Raw genomic sequence first — 21,807 nt, 5'->3', positions numbered from 1 at the left:
AAATGCTGTCGAAAACACATGTAAACATACTCGACATCATGAGCAAGATTGGAGAGCATAACTGCTCTGAAATACTTTAATGGGTAACTAAACGGTGCCTGTCAAACGGTGTGGTGACCCACGGCTGAGCAACGCAGCGAACTGCTAACGTGATGAACGAAACATAATTACTTTCTATGCGGCTGAAACATCATATAAACTGCCTTAACAAGTAATAGTTTGGTTACTCCTTTTAGACTGTTGGTCTGCAGACTCTAGAAATTTTATGCTCTCTTCCAAATGTGGTATGTGTATAACACTGTACATAGATTCAAACTCCTGAATGTAAGTTATGTGTGGTTAACAGAAATCGAACGTGACTGATGGCGGCTACATACATTAATCTCCAGGTCTTGGTAATGCTTAAAGTTTCCAAGGTCTATGGTCCACATCTCATTTCGAATAGTTCGGTGCAATTTTGCTATTAATTTGCCATCTTTTCCAACGTCCTCCGATAGGATTGAACACATAACTCTACTTTGAACAGTCTTGTTTGCTCAGAAACATAATTGCGCTAGTGTTTAGCTATAGATCTCACAGTTCTAGTCACTCGACACTCGTTCAACTATCTAACCATGATCAAACGTCGATGTCCCACGATTCGATAGATAACTCAAAACAGAGCCATGTTGTCTGTTTGTATCATAACCCTAACCCTCATCAATTGAGATCAACGAAGCATATTCGAGACATGCAAGCAGAAATGAACGACAGCGCGAAATCTCTATTCGCAATGATTACCTAGGTGGTTAACATCAGTATTGCAAAATCAAGTCGGCCATGCGATTGCTTCCTATAAAAGACGAAATATAAACGTTTATCCACGAGGTATAATAATAGATCGTCTATTAATGCTTCTATCTCGCCTACACAAAAGAATCGATTGGCTCAGATCCCCAACGCATGGACCTACCAAAAACGTGGCGGTGAGTGAGAGAGACGTCGATTCGATCAGACGTTTTATGTTTTGCTGTTAAACTTGTTCCTGTCCTTCAAGACATGGAGTGGCGAACCACCCAGGCCGTTTATTCCATGCCGTGCTGGGATGGTTACTATAGAGCGCGTAACTTTCAAGGATTTTATGGTTGCACTTTTTAAATGAACTGGAAGTTGAAATTGAAGAATTGGCATGGTTTGATCATGTGTAACCCTACCGGGATTATTATTATGATCAATCGGACTTATCTCTTCGCCAAATATTTCTTGTGCATTGAACTTTGAAGGTGTCAATTGACCTGATTGCTAATGAATACGAGAATCACATGTGTTACCATAGACCCAATAAGTCAGAATAGCCGAGTGATTTGACTCTTGTTTATCAATTGCCAAAGTAGAATCGCTGAGCGGGGAGGCCGAAAAGTCTACCTATCCCGATGTCAAAGGTATGATCCTCTCAAATTCTTGAGTCTTGACTTGCCATCGAGGCTGAGATGGCCAGCAACGGCAATCCAAAGTGATTCGCTGAAACGAAATCCTCGTTGTGTTCCCCTCTTTTCCTGACAAGTTGATCTCGATTGTGGGGGGAGGCTAATACTGAAAATGACTTTAGGGCATGTTTTAGTTGCGCCATCAGCAAAATCGACAGAACCAATGGACCCTGCGCAGCCATACAAAAGGAACAAGTCTCAAAACAAAGACCCGTACAAAATACGCAGCCCAAGTATGGAGACAACCGACTAACTTAGTCCGGAGACTGAAAAAGTCACTCTGTACCTAGACATGTAGGCAATGGGCAAAAGACGCCTAAACCAGCCCCTCATTTTTACCAGTTCGCTCTGTCCCCTCAGCCATGCGGCGTTGAGCCGAGGCCCTCGTTTTAATCAATCTGCCAACAGCTGCAAATACAAAATTTCCGGTTGTCCCGCTACGTACATCACGTTACGGAATGGATGCTTCGTTGGTTGAGATGTTGATCAGATGAGATCATTGTCTTTCAAAGTGTCCTTATTACTTTTACCATCTAGTAGTATGTCCTACGTACCACTAGGCATGGGATGGTCCCTCTTCTTCGTGCTACGTGCATACCACTATATCTAATTCAGTTACTTGCCTCGTGTGCTGGCATATGATTTGCGGAGCTGTGCGGATGCCTGGTATGCGATTGTTTCATGTTTATCTGTAGATGCTACTGTAAATTCTTGTTTACATACATCCACTTCCCCTGAAAAGTTCTAAACTTACGCATTTCGGGTTGGATTGATCGGTTTGCAACTCTTCTTCATCTTCCGTACGTCTGTTCCACTCGCTTAACAGACAAGAACGTCAGAGAAGATGGACACGACAGGTGTCGTAGGCAGCCTCACGGCCGATCACGAGGCTCGCCTCCAGCAATTATGGATGTTCCTACTGAACGCCTTTGAGAATCAAGAATTCTTCGCCAACCGCCGTTCCAGCTTTTCGCGGCGCTCGTTGAGTATCGATGAACCACCACTATCTCCATCCAGCATGAACAGCACATTTTCCGGTGGTCGCCGCACAATGTCCATGTCCAGCAGTCACAATAACAACTTCAGCAACCCTTTTGTGGCCACGGGTCCGAATACGCCAATATCGCCGGGATTTCCACCAATGCCACCAACTAAGAACCAAGACCTAAATGTACCGAAACCACAATATCAGCATTCATTCAAAAAATTGCGCCGACGCACATCGCTGCTCAGCAACGGTAAGAGCAGCAGTAACAATAACGGACCCTTCATCGAACCATCAACCCCAAACCCACTCCGCAGATCATCAACCCGCAAAGGCGGACTCGCCTTTCAAACCCAATCCATGGGTGGCGTGGACCTACGACCCAGCCCACAAAATGCAAAGATCATGCAACGGGTCCTGGCATCCTACAAACTAACCCCTGACGAGCTGCGACTGGGTCTGCTAGCATCCCTGAAACAAGACCATCCAGACGCATTACTTCTCCGATTCTTGCGCGCACGGAAATGGGATGTCGGAAAGGCATTTGTCATGCTCGTTGCGGCAGTGGCCTGGCGGACGAAAAAAATGCATGTAGACGACGACATTTTACCACGCGGAGAATTGTATGCGCTACAACAACTACGCAGTTCAGATGAAAGACAGAAAAGAAAAGGGTGGGATTTTATGAAGCAGTTCCATATGGGGAAGAATATTATTCATGGTGTTGATAGGGCGGGTAGGCCGATTGTGGATATTAGGGTTCGATTGCATCGGGCTGAGAATCAGTCTGCTGAGGCGTTGGAGAGGTATGTTGTGCATACGATTGAGAGTGTGAGGATGTTGTTACGGCCGCCGATGGTTGATACTGCAGTACGTTTCTTCTTCTTTAATTGCTTATGATGGTATACTGATTCCGGCAGATACTCATATTTGATATGACTGATTTCTCCATGGCGAATATGGATTATACGCCTGTCAAGTATATTATCAAGTGTATGGAGAACTTTTACCCGGAATGTCTTGCTGCAATTATCCTGCACAAAGCGCCGTGGTTCTTTTCTGGTCAGTCCCCCCTTTTTTGGGCCTCATATCCTATGCTGACTTTAGAAAAGGAATCTGGAAAATGATAAAAACCTGGATGAACGACTCTCTTGTGTCAAAAGTCCACTTCACCAAAACCCTGAAAGATCTCGAACGCTTCATTCCACGACAAAACATCCCTCCAGATCTGGGTGGTACAGACGATACATATCAATACCACTATATCGAACCAGACCCAGATGACCGCGCCGAAAATTTGTCACTGGACACGCACTCGCCCACGCGAGACTTCTTATCTAATCAACGACAACGTATTGCGGAGGATTTTCTGTTAACAACTCGTCTATGGTTACAAACAATCGCGATGCGTGATGGGATCGGACAAGCGGTTCAACAAGATCGACGCGCGGAATTAATTGAAGAGTTACGGCTGAACTATTGGAAATTAGACCCTTTTATTCGTGCGAGATGTCAGTTGGATCGGGAGGGAGTTATTGTTAGTGATGGAATTGGTACGATTGATTTTTATCCGCATTTGAGGTCTGTTGAGAGGCGGATTTCTATGGAGGATGTTACGACTGCTGATGCGGTGGAGGTGGCTACTGCATCGTCTTCGTTTTTCTCAAGGGAGAGTTTGAATCATAGTTCTAATGGACAGGTTGGATTGGGATTGTTGTCTCCTTCCCCGTCGACTTTGAGCATGGACCATAACGCTGAAAAGGTCGATCAACACACAGAGGACGAAAAGACGAGACCAGATTCACTCAACTTTCTTGACGACGAAAGCATCGATGACGACGAAAGCATCGATGACGACGAAGAAGACGAATCAAGCACAGCCCGCGACGAAATAATGCAAGAATACATGGACGACAACTACGACGAATACGAACACGAAACACCAGAATACTACCACTCCGCACCGGTACGACCGCCGCCGCCACCACCAACTCATCTTTTACATCCTACAACAACCCAGTATCACCAGAATAAAGAAACCGACATCCATAGCGAAACATCGTTTGACCTCGACGATCTTGACGAAGAAGACGAAGAAGAAATTGAGATTCACGATGCGGTTACGCGGCGTATTCCTTATCCGAGAGGGGGAGGGTTTGTGGAAAGGGCGGCTGTTAGGGTTGTTAATGTTCGATGATAATTCTCTCCGGATGCATTTTGAGGTATCAAATTTGGTTATATTCTCTAGTACTTTTTGGAATTGTATTTGTATTGATTCTTTTCTCCTTTTTTGCTATGATGGATGAACGTTATGATTGGGTTGCTCTGGATGAGGGGATTACTTACCATTTACGAGGGATTGCGTTATGTATATACCTTATGTTATTCACTATTAAGTCTATTTCACGCCTATAGTTTCAGCACAGCTCTATACATATTACTACCTATTCTTCAATCTGTTAGACCCAAGGACCTAACGAGGTCGACATGTGCATCTACAAGTAACTTAATGGACAAGAAACGCACCCCAATTTTGTCTGTTATTTACTCTCAAACAGCTATATACAAATCCAAGAGACCGGAATGAACTCCCAGCTCAAATGAACCAAGTATGTACATCAAAAAAAAAGTCCAAATGAACTAAACATTAGCCCAGAGCCAGACTGAGTACCCGTTCCAAGCCAACTCCAACTCAAACAAACTCCTAAAACACCAACTGATCCAATTCGCACCGGGATCAGTATGATTAATGTATGAGAAAAATAAAGGATTATGGACAAGAACGATCGAAAAAAAAATTGACAGAAAATGTGGTGTATCAGCGCCGCTGTACGTTGATGGTAAGGATGATGAAATATGTACCGGTAGATCCAGGTGACGATATAAACAAAATGAAAAGGTTAATGATAGTACAGACAACGTCGTCGATGTTGTCTTGACAATGGGTAGGTGAAATATTATTAATGACCGTTGCGTATCGAATAGACAGCTAGTGGAAAACCTTGCCGATGCGTTGCGTAATTCGTAATATATCAATTTTTGTTCTGGTCCGAATTCGATCATGACCAAAATTTTGGTCGAGGCATGATCAAACACGACTGACCTTGAAAGGATGCATAGTCCTCTGACCATACCGCGTCATCCGGAAGGCACTAATATCAATAGAAACTTCCGAAGTATCAGACCGATCATCAACTTCGAGTATTGCTGCGTTCATCTCCTCGGGATCGTTGTCTGGGAGTTCCTTTGTCGCGGCGGTCACGGCAACGGCAGGTCTTTTCAGTTCATCCGTTGTCATCGTAGTAAATTCTTGGCTTGGTTCCTGCTCTTCTTCTACTTTGAGTCTTTCTTCCTCCTGTTCGGCCATTGTCGTGGAGGCTTCAAGGATCAATTCATATGCTCGTAGGATACTGTCTAATTCATCTAGACAATTCCCTTCACGCAGGAATTTATATGCCGCCGTTTCGCACAGGTTCTGCGCATTCTCCAATTGAGACTCAATAAAGTCATACGGACTCTCTTTAGTGCGGGTAGGTTGCTGTTGTCGAGGTGTATAAGGAGGAGCCAGACTCCGGCGTGATCTTTGCTTCATCATATACATACGTAACTGTAACTGGTCTTCCAATCCATCATCATCGGTTGCAGTGGATGCATCCGGGTCCACTTCTATATTCGCTTGTGTATCCGAAGTTATATCCGGGATACCGGTTTCGGGGGATTTTTTCAAGGGTATCTGCATCTTGATCCGTCCTCCAAAGGCGGTGCGCATTGAGGCGGAAATTCGGGATGAGCGGATACTACTCTTTGCCATCCAGATATCTCGTACCATTGCCTCGAGGACTTTTTGTGTGTGGCCGTCGTAGGAAATGACCTGTGTCGGTTTTCCTCTTCTTGACGGCGGAACCGGTGCAGTTGGCTCGGCTTTTGTTGATTCATCATTGTTCATGATCCGTTGTTTCTTCACCCCCTCATTACTTCGCAGCGACTCCCGCGATAAAAGCCGCTTGAGACCGTGACCGCCTGTATGTTTCACAGATCGTTGACTGCGAACCGACGTCACACTGCTACTGATCGACTTCTTTCGGTGCAGGGATGATGGTGAAACAATAACATTCTCGGCCTCGGCAGCGAACTCGGCTCGTTTGGTATGGACATGGGCGGATAGCTTGTTCACCTCCGAGATCCAGGAGGGGACATTGTCACGCAATTGAATGAAGCAGGCCATTGCGAGAAACGTACCTGTCAATCGGTCGCCTCGGTAGATGGTCAATGAGAAGAAGGCTCGTTGTAATAATGATCGTGCGGATTAAATGGCCAGCATATCAATCGAGTATTTGGATATATATAGACATGCGTAGACAAACTTGACAGATAGTCTGGCCAGAGGACTGGGCTGAGGATATTTGAATGAAATGGTGGAAAAGCCGGGGTGGGCAACCCGGCGATGAAGAAGGTGGCTGCGGGTGGAGCCGCGGGCCGTGATTCATGGCCTTCGGCTTAGTGCGTTCTCTCGCTTATAAATAAGCTTCGACTAACGGTTGACAATGTATTGTTCTGATTCTTCTGAAGAGTATTACTCCTATAGAGTATGCCTATACAAATCTGAGAATATGCCTGGGTATCTAGTCAATCAGTATATTACCTTTCTATTGAGTATACAACAGACGACATCCCATCTGACATCTACAGGCCATCTGAATGTGCTCTCGACGAAGAATTTAACGTAAGTATGCATCCGAATCCTTCTGCGATGATTCAGCGGCCCCAGCGGCTCCGACCGACAGTCACGCACTGATTGGCTGCGGAACAGCGGGAAATGGGGATACTCAATAAATATAGGGCCAATCAATAATAAGACCATTATCCAAAGCAGCCAATAGTGAGCCTTCCGAGGTAATTTAGCTTTATTAGTGCGGCGGGAATGGTCGTCTACCTGCCCTATTGAGCCTAGTCAACTTCTCAATATTGGAAGCACCGTTTCACGCCTTAGGAGCCAGTCAAATCCACTTCGCTGGTTCAGATTATCTGTGAGACTGTGACAGTCTCCGCGGCAGATACTACGATCTGACCCAAGTATCTCTGGTACTAACGACTCTATCGAGGACGTACTCGAGTTACTGCAAATAGACTTAAGATGGCCTCTCTTAAGGCCGAAATAGTGACTTACTGTTTGCCTCATTCGGTAGCAACTACATTGGATCTACACTCAGTGTCCCAAGACTCCCAACTCCCAAGAGTTCCAATCTGCCGTGTTTGGCTTGGCTTCTGGAGAACGTGCAGTATTTCTCCTACCTTGCATATTGCAGTCGCACTACATATAAGCCCAGCATTTTCTCCGTCCTACATACGTGATAACGGTCAAGGTCCGATGAATCAGTGATGATCATCCAAATCCCTGTCCCACGTAAGCGTTGCTCGTGAGATATGAATATAGTTTATGCGAGTTGCGAGTCCTGCGCCAGAATTATTGCAAACTCGCTAATTTCATGGACTTCGTTATATCCTCAAGGATACTTCCAGTCCCCGAGTCGGCGACCATTAAACTGGGCCCAACTAATTGGGCCGTTAAGTGCTTGTACGTTGTTGATGCGCATGGAACACTACCGTATGGCCTTGGAAATGGTATGTCTCCATATCAGGTGACTCTATTTCTAGCAAGGATTCGTGGTCGATGACCAAATGCATGTCCGTTCGAAAGCCACCGTCTTAACGCTGTGCGACTGCATAGTAATCCTGTCAAAGTCGTCGGTGAACACTCCTTCAACCAGTTTACTTTCTGGACGTGTAGCGTGTCTAGTGACGAAAGGATGTTTCATCATTAAAAAATGGAGTGTCACATTATTGAAGATCATCCTATCGCGCTTAAAGCGCCATAAAGCATAAAGTGTTCTTTGTGCAAACCGTAAAAGGATGAGGGCTGACCAGGATGGATGTTCTGGATTGCTTAGTCATCTGTGTTTGCGTTGTTTGTCTCAGCCCTTCATGATCCGCAACGCCAAGCTTCAAAATTTGGATGCTGCAATGACTTCAGCATCTCGATAGAGTCTTCGACGAGCATCTACTACGTCTGTTAGTTTACGAAATTTACCACATGTCACAGTCTAATTTCCTGGTTAAGTTTGTCAGACTTACATCGCCATGGGCATTACCATCCTAGCTCCCGCAGTGGAAAATGCTGGGTACACTGGCCGAGAGATCGATGCACAAGACTCAGAGGGCGATGTTGATATGGACAGACTGCCCATCAAACGACCTCGTCTAGATCAAGCCTCTGGATTTGGTACGGGGATAGTCGTACCTGGTGAGACGGTCACCAATGACCCGCAATGGATGCGGTATGTTCCATCATTTAGTATCTTGATGACGCAAAATTCATCTAACTGTCTACAGAGGCCACGGAACCTTCACAACCCCATTGTCAACCTCAATCATCGCCACAGTCGCAGGCACAGTCTCCAAAACCAACAAGTTACTTTCTGTCCACCCACTACGAGCCCGCTACATGCCCGAAATCGGCGACCTCGTCGTCGGCCGCATCGTCGAGGTCCAAGCACGTCGATGGAAAGTCGACATCGCCGCTCCGCTACTTGCACAATTACCCCTCTCCGCCATCAATTTACCCGGCGGCATCCTTCGTCGACGCACAAGCGCAGATGAACTACAGATGAGAAATTTCTTCGTGGAGGGGGACCTTGTCGTCGCTGAAGTGCAGAGTGTACATCAAGACGGATCCGCGACGCTCCATACTCGGTCTTTGAGTTATGGTAAATTGCGGAATGGTGTGTTTATGGCCGTGACTGGGACGGGCGGTAGTGGTGCAGCAGCTACTACGTCAAATCGATCAAAGACTAGCGGTGCTGGGTCAAACATCGCTGCCCCGCCATCAGCAGCAGCGGTTGGAGGTGTCGTCCGATCGCGACGACAAAAATGGACCGTCAACGCAGCCAACGGGGGCGGCGATATCGAAATCATCCTCGGCGTGAATGGATACATCTGGATCTCGAAAAAGGCAGACACCTCTACAGCTGCATCATCTACCACGGAACCAGTCTCAATCACTCGCATGGAAGAGCTGGCCACTAGCTCGATATATTCCAGCCAAAACGACGAGATTCCGCGTCAGACAAGACGCGAAATCGCGCGGTTGGCGGGATGTATTCGTGTACTTGTTGAAAGCAGCGTTCGTATTGAGCAGGATACAGTTATGAGTGCGTATAATGCTAGTTTGGAGGTAGATTTGGAGATGGACGGTCGTGATTATGATGATGCTGCTGCTGCTACTGGTGCAGGCCAGGAAGGACAGGATTATTTGGGTGGTGAGAAGGCGCAGCGGATTCTTGAGATGATTGCTTAGTGTCGAGATGTTGAGATGTGTTGTGCGTGTATGCATTTGATGGTGTTTATGAAGATACCCTATGGATGATTATTGAATACATATCATTCGCTTGATGTCACTCAATGGCGGTGTTTAGTTTGGTCGAACTGCGGATTGATCTTGGAGCTGGAGCTAGGGTTAGGATTGAACGCACCAGCTAGCAACCAGACCAATAGCGATTCGGCGAATTTGCAGTCTGCCACATGGAGGACTGGTCTACTTATACGTGATTATCAAAATTTACGAATCATAGCCACGGGCAGCCTTTTAGCTTTGAATATATCAATGTTTTATATTACCTTTTGAATCCCTTCAGTCATGACATGCTCACAAGCTGATCAAAGTCCCCGATTGTCCCAATCCATGCGCAGGATGATGTTATTCGCCTTATTCTTCGATCTGGCTGCATAGACTATGCTATCAAGTCTTTAAGGAAAGCTTTTAACACCAACCACAAACCTGATCTTGATGAAATACAGGAACTTGCAGACACAAGCAAGCCCATTTATGATGAGTTGCAAGGACCTCATGGCTGTAGAAAGGTCTCTGCGGTTCTAGAGTTTCTTTTCAGTTTAGCTACAGAAATTTCTCCGAGATAGGTTTCGGCAGGATTTGCTGGCTCAACTACCCATCGAAATCACAACTTTGATCGCCGATACATTGGTTCTTGTTGGTACTTGACTGTGCTAGGCGAGAGCCGGTGGGTATTTTATTTGTGGCGAATGATTAGACAACACAGAGAGTGTGCACGTTTGGGCGTAACGAACGGTATATGGATTTATACAACTCGTTATCGCGGAGTTTCATATGTGGTGAGACTCAGCAATGGACAACTCTATAGAACTCGCTGGACCTTTTGATGGCCAAGATGTAGAAGTGTCTAGAAAAATCAAACAGGCTATTTTATCGAAGGATTCAATAGGTATACGACAAATAGAATGGCTAGAGCAGGATTCGAAACCAACGTTGGATATATCACCGTGGTACAAAGTCATGGACGTGATGAATTCCAAACTAGATCTACAAGTTGACTGCAAAGTGGGTTATGACTGTTAAACAGGCATTCTACCCAAGTGCGCTAACGCTCACTATAAAGTCTTTTTGTCAGAGGTGTTGAACCTGTCTCAAAGTGTCCATTCGCAAAGTACAATATTTGGAGCTCTCCTTGCCCACCTATATTCCGTCTAGAGAATGCTCTTCTCCCGCGAGATAAGTCTAGGTTGGACTACGTGAGATTCGATGCCTCCACTACAGTAACGGGCTTTTTATTTGCTGTGCCAATGGCATGAACATCGGGATCCATGGATTCCCGAAGGTGTCGAAATCATTTCAAAAGTTTGTCAACCTCATGCATAGACGCGCAGTTGATAGTCTCAAATACTGGAGTACTTCCCGTTGAACAAAGATGAGTTCGTAGAGGAAGCTTGGATACGGAAGTTTGAGCTTTGTAATGGACCAGCGCCTTGGCTCGTTCCTATAGTATGTTCGAATATTCTACCATCTTCCCTTTCGTCTGACTTACTGACATGAAATGAAGCTGCATACATTTCTAGGAAGAAGTAATATATTCGGCCCTCAAGTTCCGGCCCGTACTCTTGAAGTTTACGAGTACCATTCTTTAGTCCAGGAGGGCATGGTTTCATGTCAGGACTTTTTTATGATGGTTTGGATCCAGACTCTACGTATATCACAGAATCTGGAGTTACATATGATTCCTTTCATAGGCTTGAAACCTAGGTCTCTGCCGACAGATATTCACTCCGAGCCCCCAAGCGTCCCGGCACGCAGAGTCTCAACATCAACTCCCTGGTACATGACCAAAGCTTCACTGAAAGGTCTCATCAAGATACTGTATGTTGAGTCCCTAGGGCAAATACGCTGGGAACTTGATATGATTCAAGTGGTTCGGAGACCTAAGTACATCGAAAGTGATACTATTGATGGACGAGATTATATTAAGAATGTCTTGAGTAATGACATCGAAGATTATGAGGGTAATTTGATGACAAATGTGTTGCTTACGCTGCGACAATGGGGTGCTCTTTTTTGGTGGTTTAGCCATATTGGGGATATGATCGAGCTACATGGGGAGTAGAAATAACGGTACTAGGTCCATTTTGTTAAATTGCCAGGCAACGACAACAAAGGAAACTTTATGTGCAACTCTATGGGTTAGGTTGTGAGATCCAGTAATAGATAGGCCTCTTTTGGGTGCAGCGTTCATGGTAGCTCGCCAGCTTTTGCACATCAAGAGGCTTCTCTTTACGGGGCATAGAACGCGATCTATTATGAAAACTCAACATAATGCAAGTCAACTACGGTAATTGATTCCAAATCCTTGAAGTATAACTAGTGGTAACGTAATTCACCACCGAAGCGGCACCACTACCGAGCCGGCATTTTTTCCCGAGCGCGTACGCGATATTGATTTCAAATCCCAATTTTCAAAGCCACATACAAATTATATACAAAAATCTAACTACTAATACGACTAGGGCATTGGTTAATTCTATGCCCCATAACGTTACAACCACTGCAGCGATATTGGCGGCGTACGACTGCTTGAGAAGCTGGGAGCTCCGGCTCAGCCGGAGTAGTAGTAACAGCATGGGATGCCTCAACCTGACCTTGTACGAGCGCTTGCACTTCTTCTTTAGTAACCGCTTGCTCAATAGATATTTGCTTTTTAGATTTTTGGCGCTTTTGCTTCTCTTTCTCATGTGCAGCTCGTAAATCGTAGTTCTCTTTCCGTACGAGTAAAACATCATTTGCTATCATTTCGTAGGCTTTTGACAACTGTACAACTGCCTGATTGATTTCTTGATTTTGGTTGCTTTCTGTACGCTCATTTATACGTTTATTGATTGTAGTCGACTGGCGTATAAATTGGCGTATATTTTGAGGTGTTTGTAAGCAGGATGATGCCGTATTGCTTGATCGACTTGGAGGGGGGGTTGGTGTCTTCAATCGAATATTAAGCTGTTGTATAACTCGATCTGGATTGAAAGGCACTAATCCAGTGGCTGCGAAGCTATTCCGAATAGTTTGAGCTTTATATGCCACTGTACGAGCCTGTGGAAATGCTGTTAAGAAGTCCATTTTATCAATATGATTGAAACCAAGCCTCATTCGTTGCTCAACAAGCTGCCCATAATGTCGCTTTAAAACAGCAAAACAGCCAACATCAAGAGGCTGTAAGAGATGCGAAGAATGAGGTGGCATACAGACTGGAATAATATTATTCTCAGTACATATATGGTCAAATTCTGGTGTCAAATGGCTTCCATGGCCATCAAGAATCAACATTCGATATTTTCCAACCGTACGACCATTAATATAGGGAATAAAATGGGTTTTAAGCCATTCTAATCCTATCTGATCTGTAGTCCAGCCATTATCGCTAATATTGATTCGCCAATCATCTGGAAGATCATCAAACCAGCCTTCTCGTACGTTTTTCTTTGCTTTGAAAATCACGTACGAAGGCACAGCCCATCCAGTTGAATTTGTTGCCTCAATTGCAGTCACCCATTCTCGATTTCCAGGCTGTAAAAGCTTCGGCTGAGCATATCGATCGCTTCCAGTAATAACCTTTGCAGTTGCACAGAGTCCCATAGCAAAGCCAGTCTCATCAAAGTTGAATATATCTTCCGGTAAGATGCCGTACTCAGATATAGCAGCTTGTACGCAATCAAAATGTTCTTGTATTATCTTTGGATCTTCGCATTTAGCACGTTCGTAGTTGTATTTCCTTGCGAATTTGGAATCGATCTCTGGACGGCGTTTAATCAGTTTAGTTATCCAATTTTTTCCAACTTGTGGTTTGCCATGTTGTGAAAGTATATAATTAGCCATTTCTCGTACAAGAGAATGCCGGGGGGGTAATCCACGTCGATCTAAATCAAGCACCCATTTGACAAGCGATTCCTCTTCATATTGAGTCAATTTATGGCTGTTGGCGCGTACGAGAGATCTTTGTTGAATACCATTGAGTCTATCTTGTAAAGTTGTCCGGGGGATCTCGTAAATCCTTGCAGCTTGAGCTACACGTTGAATTCGGCCATTCTGTAAATCGGAAATTGCTAATAAGATTTGTCTCTCTTGCTCATCTAAATTTTTCCGGTTTTTATTGCGAATTGGTGGCATATTGACGTGTTGAATAATATAAAATCAATATCGTGTACGCGCTCGGGAAAAAATGCCGGCTCGGTAGTGGTGCCGCTTCGGTGGTGAATTACGTTAGTTAAGAAGTGTATTTGTATTTATAATCATATTCAAGTAATATGCCGAATGCGAGCACCATACAGTTAATTGGTAAGCAGAAATAATTTGTCATACTTATGCAGCATCTGATTGGTCAATATAGGTATGTCTTCAGCAATGGCGTATCTTGTACGAGACGATTACGACGCCCTATGTTTGTCAAATGGTAGGAATCTACTGTGATCACATTTGCACCATGGTTATTCCCAAATCACAGGTATGAAGCCTTTTCCGGTTTCATTGTGGACATATATAAGCATGCTTGCTCACCCATCTATCCCGTGTCTCATCATCGAGCAATTTCCAACGCAAAAGACTAAAAAGCTACTGATAAACAACCCATCATACCTTCCAAGGCTCTTATAATTTATTGAAAATGACATCTTCTCACCCCGTAACACAGGTCAAGTACCTTGACCTTCCTACTCTCAAGTCCCGAATCTTCTATCGAGAATCCGGCCCTGTCGATGCCCCCGTTGTGCTTCTACTACACGGCTTCCCTTCATCCTCCCACCAGTATCGAAACTTGATACCTCTTCTTGCAACCAAGTACCGAGTTATTGCACCCGATTTGCCTGGTTTCGGCTTCACCGAAGTCACGGATAACTACGAACATACATTCGACAACCTAGCTGTGACAGTACTGGAATTCTTGGATACTCTTGCAATCGCCAAATTCTCTGTTTATATCTTTGATTACGGCGCGCCGACAGCTTTAAATCTTTCACTAAAGCGACCTGAAGCTATCCAGGCTATAATAACCCAGAACGGAAATGCCTACGAGGATGGTCTAGGAGACTTTTGGAACCCATTACGCCAATACTGGGCCAGTGGTGACAAGGATAACGTAGAGATTCGCGCTACATTAGCAGCAGCCGTTCTCACATATGAAGCTACAAAGGGGCAATATGTAACAGGCACATTACCGAACAAGGTCATCGCGCCGGAGTCATATACGCTTGATTATGCCCTTCTTCAGCGTCCAGGGCAAGAGAAGATCCAGATTGACCTATTTTGGGACTATCAGAACAATGTCAAGAATTATCCTCGTTTCCAGGAATACTTTCGCAAATCCCAGGTCCCTTTATTGGCAGTTTGGGGTAAGAATGATCCGTTCTTTATCGCCCCGGGAGCTGAGGCTTTCAAGCGTGATTTGCCGAATGCAGAGATACATCTGTTGGATGCTGGACATTTTGCGGTTGAGACTGAGACGGAAGAGATTGGTGCATTGATCTTGGAGTTTCTTAAGAGAAATGGAATCTGACTTGTGCCATTGGTATTGCGCGTCAATCGAATGAATCGGACTATGCAAATTCCATATGTATTAGGTAGACAAGATTCTAGCTAGTTACCGATAAAACTTGTGTTATTAACTTCAGGAGTTTTACTGTAGACTTATATAATCCTTTCTCAATAACGCAACTTAGCTGTTGCGTATTTACAATATTGCATTCTCCAGTCCGAACGATTGACCTGACTACATTAACTGCAGTAGTTTGATAGTAGCTCATTGTCTACTAGTAAATAACTTCAGTATTTTGAAAGGCAATTGGTATGCCTTTCACTACTACCACTCCTCCAGTCGTCTAAGGACAACCATGTCGTCCAATCTTGTACGAACCAGTGCCAGATTTCAATCCGATACTATCCAGATGCACACAAGGATTAGGAATTGACGTAACAAATGGGTCCGAATGCACACATGCCTCCATGGAGGGTGTGCATTCATAATCTCCAGTACCCGAGTACTGCTCAATATGCCAATCGAAATCGTCTCCTCCATCAAACGCTGCATAAGCGCCACCATTTTCGAAGCAGCCCTGATTGTCAACAGAATAATGAACGCTTCCACTCTGCTGTTCACATGCAGGGTCATCGTAAAAGATTAAATAGTTTGCATTCCGTTTCGGCATTTCCGTTTCACGTTTAGAGACCGAGGGGCAGGTCTTGTCGAATGTGATGCGATAGTAGCCTCCGTCACCAGTTGTGAAATCCAAATCGTCGAGGTGTGTGCATGCGTCGGCTTCATTGGGTGCAAAGACGTGGCAGTGATCAGGGTTGTCGCCATTCGAGTCGCCAGGTGGGTAAGAGATTAGACTGATCTCATCAGGGGTGTGGCAGGAAAAGTAGGGGCCACCGTTCTGGAAAATGCCATCGTTGTTGGTGGCATAGTTGACGGAGCCAGAGCGGTTTTCGCAGAGGTCGTCTGTGTAGAAGGTGCAGTAGTAGGTGTCCCGAGGAGCCACGCCAGCACTCAGGGCAGCCTTGGAGGCCAAGGCAAGAGACAAGATAGAGCGAAAAGACATTGTGATTCAAGCCTATGTAGAGATTTTTGATGCAGCGCAAGGAAATGGAATGGATGCAATCTTTGGGTTGTTCCTTTATGGATGGTTTCGTGGGAATAGACAGAGGACTTGAATGCTTTTATACCTAGAGATTCTTCTCGTCTGTTGATTCTCTGACCTCTTGCTTCCCTGATCTTTACTCGTCCAGCCTGTCACTTCTCTCCGATCTGTTGGTCCTCTGGTCCATTGCTGCTCTGACCTGTTGGCTCTCCCATCTGTTGGTCACTGATCGACAGTGTTGGGTTTCTACTCTCTCTGTTTCGTCTACTCTGTCAGTATACAACTTCAACCATTCACTCAGACCGCGGATATTTTTAGATTTCAATGTTGATTTTGTAGATCGACAGGGTTGCAAGCTGGTTCTCAGACATCAACGTCGGGCTTTTGCATCATCAGTGTTGGTCTTGTTGTGGATAGTCTGCTAGTATATACGACATCAGTAATTTTTATTAAGTAAGAAATACAAATACTTCGTGATCACAGTGTCAGGCCTCATGATAGACGGTTACAAGGGGTTTCCCAAATCGTCAGTGTTGGTTTTGTTGCGTATCTTGTCCGGATCCATATGCAGTCGTTTCTGTCAAGTTTGAAAATTCAGTGCAAGTTGGAGTCTGTATGAACTTCAGGTCGTTACTACAACAGAATGCCTTGCGCGTGATGTTTTAGACCTTTGTGAGGGTTGTCAATACGTAACTCCAAATAGAGGGCGAAGGGTAAGTTTCGAGTTGGTTAGTGCCAATGGGGGCCATTTCAGCCTCAGGGCCAAGAGTTAGTGGACACAGTCTCATGAGAATCTTTCCTGATTAATTAGACTGATTGGTAGTGTTCTGAAGTTCAGACCCTTAGTAAGCTAGATCGACACAACATCCATGGATCATCCTCAAATACATTTTCACTTGTCCCAAAATCCCTCTTACCTAGTAGTCATAGACAGAACATGCTGATCTGTCAATTTTTGATATTCCTCAAACTCATACGTGGAATACTCTGAAGCCCTCAAATCCGGTGTCAGGAAGAGTTGGTTTGATGAGGAGATGTTGGACTGCGGAGTTATACGAGGCCCAAGTATTAATTTACGTACATCGCCTCAAGGCTTGTTTGATCTAACATCTAGTTAGCCAACTAGTATACTTATGGAATATGGAGCCTGGAGATTCAAGTGACGTAAATGCTCCATGAGTCTGCAAGTCGTTGTAGGATCTATTACCTTTTTGGTATGGTATCGTTGGTTTGTAGGCTGTGTTCTTTCACTTATACTCCGATCTAGCCTTGCGGATACAAAAGACACCTTGTTTTCAATCGGCCACATGGTGCCGGTGCAAAGTTGCTAGAAATCCTTCTGATAGCCTTGCATACCATGCGAATTGCTCGGCTTTTCAAGGCTTTCGCCACACAGTCGCAGCATGTTGGGGGACAAAACTTCCCTCATAGAACCTCGTTTACCAAAGCCCAGTCAAGATTCTTCATTGGTTTTATTATTGCATACTTGCTGGCCTTAGCTTTCTTCCGATATCGTGTATCCCACGATCCTGGCTCGTATTTCTTCACGGTCCAAGGCTATGAACCGAAGTATAGCTTGACAAGAGTGCAACAGGCACAATCCTACTTGGAAAACCTTGACAAATCCAGCCAAAACCAACCTGTCGGCATTCAGCATCATGAAAATAAGGCAATACCACAGCTCTGCATTGGCATGCCGACTGCTAAACGTCCCAAAGAACAACACGTTAATGTCGCTATCGCTTCGCTGCTCGATCACTTGACTCCACAAGAACGAGACCAGATACAACTGAATATCCTCATAGCGCACGCAAATCCGCAAGAACATCCTTTTCTTAATAATTCGGCCTCGGTTGTGAACGCATCACAGCTGGCTGATAATGTTTTCACTTATCACGACATTGCAGGCGGATCGCAAATTATAACCGAAGTTATTCAAGACCTCGAGAAAGCGAAGCGATACAATGAAAAATCCTTCTACGATTACTCTCTCGTTTTGCATCAATGTTCTCAATCTCAGGCGCCATGGGTGCTGATCTTGGAAGATGATACCCTCGCCCAGGAGGGTTGGTATACACGAACGATGGACAGTTTGCGGGAGCTTGAAAGGAAGCACAACGATGGTAATCGGGCAGAAGATTGGTTATACCTCCGTCTTTTCTATACGGAGAAGTTCCTCGGTTGGAATAGTGAAGACTGGCCGACGTACTTTTTCTGGAGTCTCCTGGCGGTCATGTCAACGATGGGTATTGGCTTATACTTCCGTCGTCTGTCTTCTCCATCTTCTTCATTGCCTTATACCGCGCTGCCTTCCAAACAATCAGACCCAGTCCCGAGCCCTATACCCCTTTCATTCATATTCTCCGTCAGCTTTTTATGCGTTCCAGCCCTGATCATTCTATATTTTGCGGCGGGTCGCATGACAGTCCAACCCCTTCCTGCCGGCATCAATGTCATGAACAACTTCGGCTGCTGCTCACAAGCCCTTGCCTTTCCTCGGAACATGTCGCTCAAGCTTTCACACTGGCTTGAGAAGAACATCACCGCCACTACCCTCAATCTACCGTCCAATACTTTCACGGATAACTCCTGGAAACAGGATCAAGGCGCTGCTGTCGACAGCACAATAGAGACGTTCGCTAACGAGCGGAACCTGCAGCGGTATGCTTTAATGCCCAGCGCATTTCAGCATGTCGGAGCAGAGACTCACAAACAGGGTATAACGGCGGCACGTGAATGGTTCAGTGTTAGCGGTGCACGAGGGATATGGAATTTTGGCTTCGAGGAGCTGGGCTCATCGCCATGATTTCAATTAGTACACCTACATTGTACATATACTGTGGCCAAATAGAAGGTCAACTCAAAAGAACAAAATGTATGAAATTTGTAGTAAACTTTGTATAAAAAAAACTATACGTAAATATCCCCTAGATCATTCTATAAGCAGTTTTATTGGTATCGTCAAGGACCTGAGATCGTTGGATGGTAGACATCAGGGGGTGCAAGGTTCCGCATAGAGGCCCTACAAGGGATACATGTATCTTCAGGCATGAGTCTTCAGAAATCTGTTTGCTGGATCGATTCGAAAGTAGCATGTCCAAGAGGCTGAGTAGGCGGAGGTTGAGAAGGATGCAGCGGAGGATTTCGAGCTTTGCTGGTAACTCAAAGGTGTATTCGACCTTCGTTTGGCGGACCGCGTCATTGATACCCCCTTGATTGGGAGAGCTTCGCGTAAACATTGGAATTGACTATTTCCAAGGGTTCAGGTACTGATATGCTGCACCTGCGGGGCTGGATTGGCGAGGTGTGGAGGTTAATAAACGGACATTGCGTGCAAGAAGGGATGATAGCAGCTCTAAGCTCTTTATAAGGGACATCACTGCTGACGTCGTCTGTCCGTTGATTAATATGTCGAGTGGAGGGTGAATATGAGCTGTAGTTTAAAGAAAGGATGGGATCAATTAGGGTTATCTTCGCTAACAATCTGTGGCTAGGCACGTCAGTATTATATCTCGATAGCGATTATGGATCAAATTACAGGAAACCTACAGCATAAATGATCTTCCAGCATACTTCAGAGCATGAACACATATACTGCTTCCTACGAACTAGTAAGGGGTGAGCCCTTCGGGGCTTCTAGGGGTCTGCCGATGCTAGCGACTCAAAGAGCTGCACATACGATGCTCGATATGGAGATAAAATGTCATAATTCATGATAATAACACACCAATAACGAACCCGCATAGCTTCGTCAGCTACACGACCTCCGATGGAACCTGATTAACCCTTTCATTCGCCCTAAATTTCACAATGTCAGATTAGTACCATCATGAGCCGGAGTTCAGCCGATGTCGACAGACTCACTGTTGTGTTTGTTCATACCCATAGTAATACTCATTGCTTTCATACGGCGACTGCTCAAAGTATTCCGCCGGCTCATACGTCGAATAGTTCACCCGCGAACCATCCTTCCCCTGCTGAACGTTCATCGAACTCTGACTCAGACTTTGTTTGCCATTACTGTCCATCCGTTTCGCTCCCCAGGCCGGAGTTCCAGCTCCTCTCGTAGCCATGGGCGTATTCGGCGTTGATCCATTGTTCGTATTCGACCATACTTGCGATGTGCGAGTTGTACTTGCTCCACCGCTACCGAAGATTGACTCAGCATAAGCGTACTCATGATTTCGTTGTCGTACCTGCCGCATATATGTGTCTTGTTCGTGTGATATCTGCGTCTTTGCTTCGTCCATTGTGGATGCGCGTCCGTAGTAGCCGCTAAAGGTCCATAGGATGGTCACGAATAAGGCGGAGACGCACACGACGATGACAATGATTGCCGAGGCCGAGAGAGCCATGTTTTTGTCGTTCGCTTAAATGTTGTTGTCTGCTACGTTCGATTCTCTAGGTGTCGGAAACGATCATACCATATATCCGATGTCCGACCTTGAACGTGCAAACAAAGCTTCAAAAGGTCGATGCAAGTAGACCGCAAAAACTGGCGGAATACAATCCGTCAATCGCTGTATGTATACCTGAAGTAACCAAGAGGGATGTAGTATGATTCCACCGATTATACGCTGTAACTCTTAACTAATAGCTTCATACATCGACTCCCAAGGAGCACGATTGGTATGTAGTTCAACCATTAAAATTATAGGCGATGTACAGGCGATGTACAGACGAAAGTAGAAAGATAGAGCATGACGAAAGTGAAAAAAATATTGATGGAAACCACAGAGAATATAATGGAAGCCTGGCTCATGATTCTCCGACACTAAGTTCATAGAATCATCGAATCGGGTGCATTGGAACAAAAGTAGGCTGCCACAAACTTGTCAGTTGACTGGCGTGCGTATACATAGAAACACTCGTGTCTACGTATGTTGTTACCCCTCCAGAGCCCAGAGTCCAGGCCCCGTTGTGAGCAAAACACCACCAATCGAGTGAAAGATACATACAATTTCCAAGCGCGAAGAACAGATGCCGTCCTCGGTGGACCGGAAAAGCTTGTCTTCCTGATTCCGAAGACTAAGCCTTAATAATGGATCTCTTCATGGGTTATGTAGTTTGCAAGTGTGAATACTTTCTCGCATTTGCAATTCATAAATCATGGAATAGCATCGGAATTGAGAAGTATAACTAGATGTAAGTACTAGTCAATTTTGAGGTTAGAGATGTGTGAAGTGCCACCGTTGATACACATCGAAAATGACAAGTAACAATAACTCTGACTAAGTATATGGAGTACTGACTCATTCATCAGATCTAGGTTCTGGAGCGTCGGATTTTGACGTCTCGCCTTGTAGCATTGGAACCTTCAACTTTATACATGTGATACAATACATATGCCCTTCCCCGTCCTATCGATCAAAT

At 45.1% G+C, this 21,807-nt stretch overlaps 9 protein-coding genes across 11 annotated transcripts, besides 2 other annotated features; 5 read left to right on the top strand and 4 right to left on the bottom strand.

The window, feature by feature from the left end:
* The first annotated feature begins 2,161 nt into the window (after nt 1–2,161).
* TSTA_103280 (major sperm protein, putative) lies at nt 2,162–4,798 on the top strand. Its single transcript, XM_002486297.1, has 3 exons — nt 2,162–3,321; nt 3,372–3,513; nt 3,564–4,798. Exons 1-3 carry the CDS (start codon nt 2,311–2,313, stop codon nt 4,646–4,648), a joined length of 2,238 nt encoding a protein of 745 aa, XP_002486342.1. The 5' UTR covers nt 2,162–2,310; the 3' UTR covers nt 4,649–4,798.
* Nucleotides 4,268–4,320: a microsatellite.
* Nucleotides 4,799–5,440: 642 nt separating the features above from the next.
* On the bottom strand, nt 5,441–6,803 carry TSTA_103270 (uncharacterized protein; the record flags this gene model as incomplete). The annotated part of the gene is made up of 2 exons (XM_002486296.1): nt 5,586–6,803; nt 5,441–5,495 (listed from the first exon to the last, which is right to left on the bottom strand). Exons 1-2 carry the CDS (start codon nt 6,674–6,676, stop codon nt 5,441–5,443), a joined length of 1,146 nt encoding a protein of 381 aa, XP_002486341.1. The 5' UTR covers nt 6,677–6,803.
* A 1,786-nt stretch (nt 6,804–8,589) lies between these two features.
* On the top strand, nt 8,590–9,805 carry TSTA_103260 (exosome complex exonuclease Rrp4, putative; the record flags this gene model as incomplete). Its single annotated transcript, XM_002486295.1, has 2 exons — nt 8,590–8,786; nt 8,842–9,805. The coding sequence occupies 2 exons, from the start codon at nt 8,590–8,592 to the stop codon at nt 9,803–9,805; spliced, it is 1,161 nt and encodes a 386-aa protein (XP_002486340.1).
* Nucleotides 9,806–11,276: 1,471 nt separating this feature from the next.
* On the top strand, nt 11,277–11,921 carry TSTA_103250 (uncharacterized protein; the record flags this gene model as incomplete). Its single annotated transcript, XM_002486294.1, has 2 exons — nt 11,277–11,305; nt 11,387–11,921. The coding sequence occupies 2 exons, from the start codon at nt 11,277–11,279 to the stop codon at nt 11,919–11,921; spliced, it is 564 nt and encodes a 187-aa protein (XP_002486339.1).
* Nucleotides 11,922–12,301: 380 nt separating this feature from the next.
* Nucleotides 12,302–13,972, bottom strand: TSTA_103240 (pogo transposable element, putative; the record flags this gene model as incomplete). Its single annotated transcript, XM_002486293.1, has 2 exons — nt 12,302–13,053; nt 13,078–13,972. 2 exons carry the CDS (start codon nt 13,970–13,972, stop codon nt 12,302–12,304), a joined length of 1,647 nt encoding a protein of 548 aa, XP_002486338.1.
* Nucleotides 12,440–13,927: a mobile genetic element.
* Nucleotides 13,973–14,285: 313 nt separating the features above from the next.
* Nucleotides 14,286–15,353, top strand: TSTA_103230 (hydrolase, putative; the record flags this gene model as incomplete). The annotated part of the gene is made up of 2 exons (XM_002486292.1): nt 14,286–14,306; nt 14,493–15,353. The coding sequence occupies 2 exons, from the start codon at nt 14,286–14,288 to the stop codon at nt 15,351–15,353; spliced, it is 882 nt and encodes a 293-aa protein (XP_002486337.1).
* Nucleotides 15,354–15,571: 218 nt separating this feature from the next.
* On the bottom strand, nt 15,572–16,537 carry TSTA_103220 (uncharacterized protein; the record flags this gene model as incomplete). Its single annotated transcript, XM_002486291.1, has 2 exons — nt 15,711–16,537; nt 15,572–15,603 (listed from the first exon to the last, which is right to left on the bottom strand). The coding sequence occupies exons 1-2, from the start codon at nt 16,393–16,395 to the stop codon at nt 15,572–15,574; spliced, it is 717 nt and encodes a 238-aa protein (XP_002486336.1). The 5' UTR covers nt 16,396–16,537.
* Nucleotides 16,538–17,609: 1,072 nt separating this feature from the next.
* On the top strand, nt 17,610–19,240 carry TSTA_103210 (uncharacterized protein; the record flags this gene model as incomplete). The annotated part of the gene is made up of 2 exons (XM_002486290.1): nt 17,610–17,648; nt 17,702–19,240. The coding sequence occupies 2 exons, from the start codon at nt 17,610–17,612 to the stop codon at nt 19,238–19,240; spliced, it is 1,578 nt and encodes a 525-aa protein (XP_002486335.1).
* Nucleotides 19,241–19,701: 461 nt separating this feature from the next.
* TSTA_103200 (uncharacterized protein) lies at nt 19,702–21,136 on the bottom strand. Of its 3 annotated transcripts, none has more exons than XM_002486289.1 (3): nt 20,299–21,136; nt 19,984–20,232; nt 19,702–19,924 (listed from the first exon to the last, which is right to left on the bottom strand). In XM_002486289.1, exons 1-2 carry the CDS (start codon nt 20,787–20,789, stop codon nt 20,190–20,192), a joined length of 534 nt encoding a protein of 177 aa, XP_002486334.1. In that variant the 5' UTR covers nt 20,790–21,136; the 3' UTR covers nt 19,702–19,924; nt 19,984–20,189. The 3 variants fall into 3 exon arrangements, with proteins under 3 accessions (XP_002486334.1, XP_002486332.1, XP_002486333.1); XM_002486287.1 differs by having other exon boundaries at nt 19,702–19,918; XM_002486288.1 differs by having other exon boundaries at nt 20,317–21,136.
* Between the last annotated feature and the right edge of the window lie 671 nt (nt 21,137–21,807).

Source organism: Talaromyces stipitatus, genomic scaffold (assembly GCF_000003125.1).
Source record: "Talaromyces stipitatus ATCC 10500 scf_1105507295511 genomic scaffold, whole genome shotgun sequence".
Taxonomy (NCBI): Eukaryota; Fungi; Ascomycota; class Eurotiomycetes; order Eurotiales; family Trichocomaceae; genus Talaromyces; species Talaromyces stipitatus.
The sequence above is the reverse complement of the archived record's forward strand: the minus strand, read 5'-3'. Positions and strand labels throughout refer to the sequence as shown.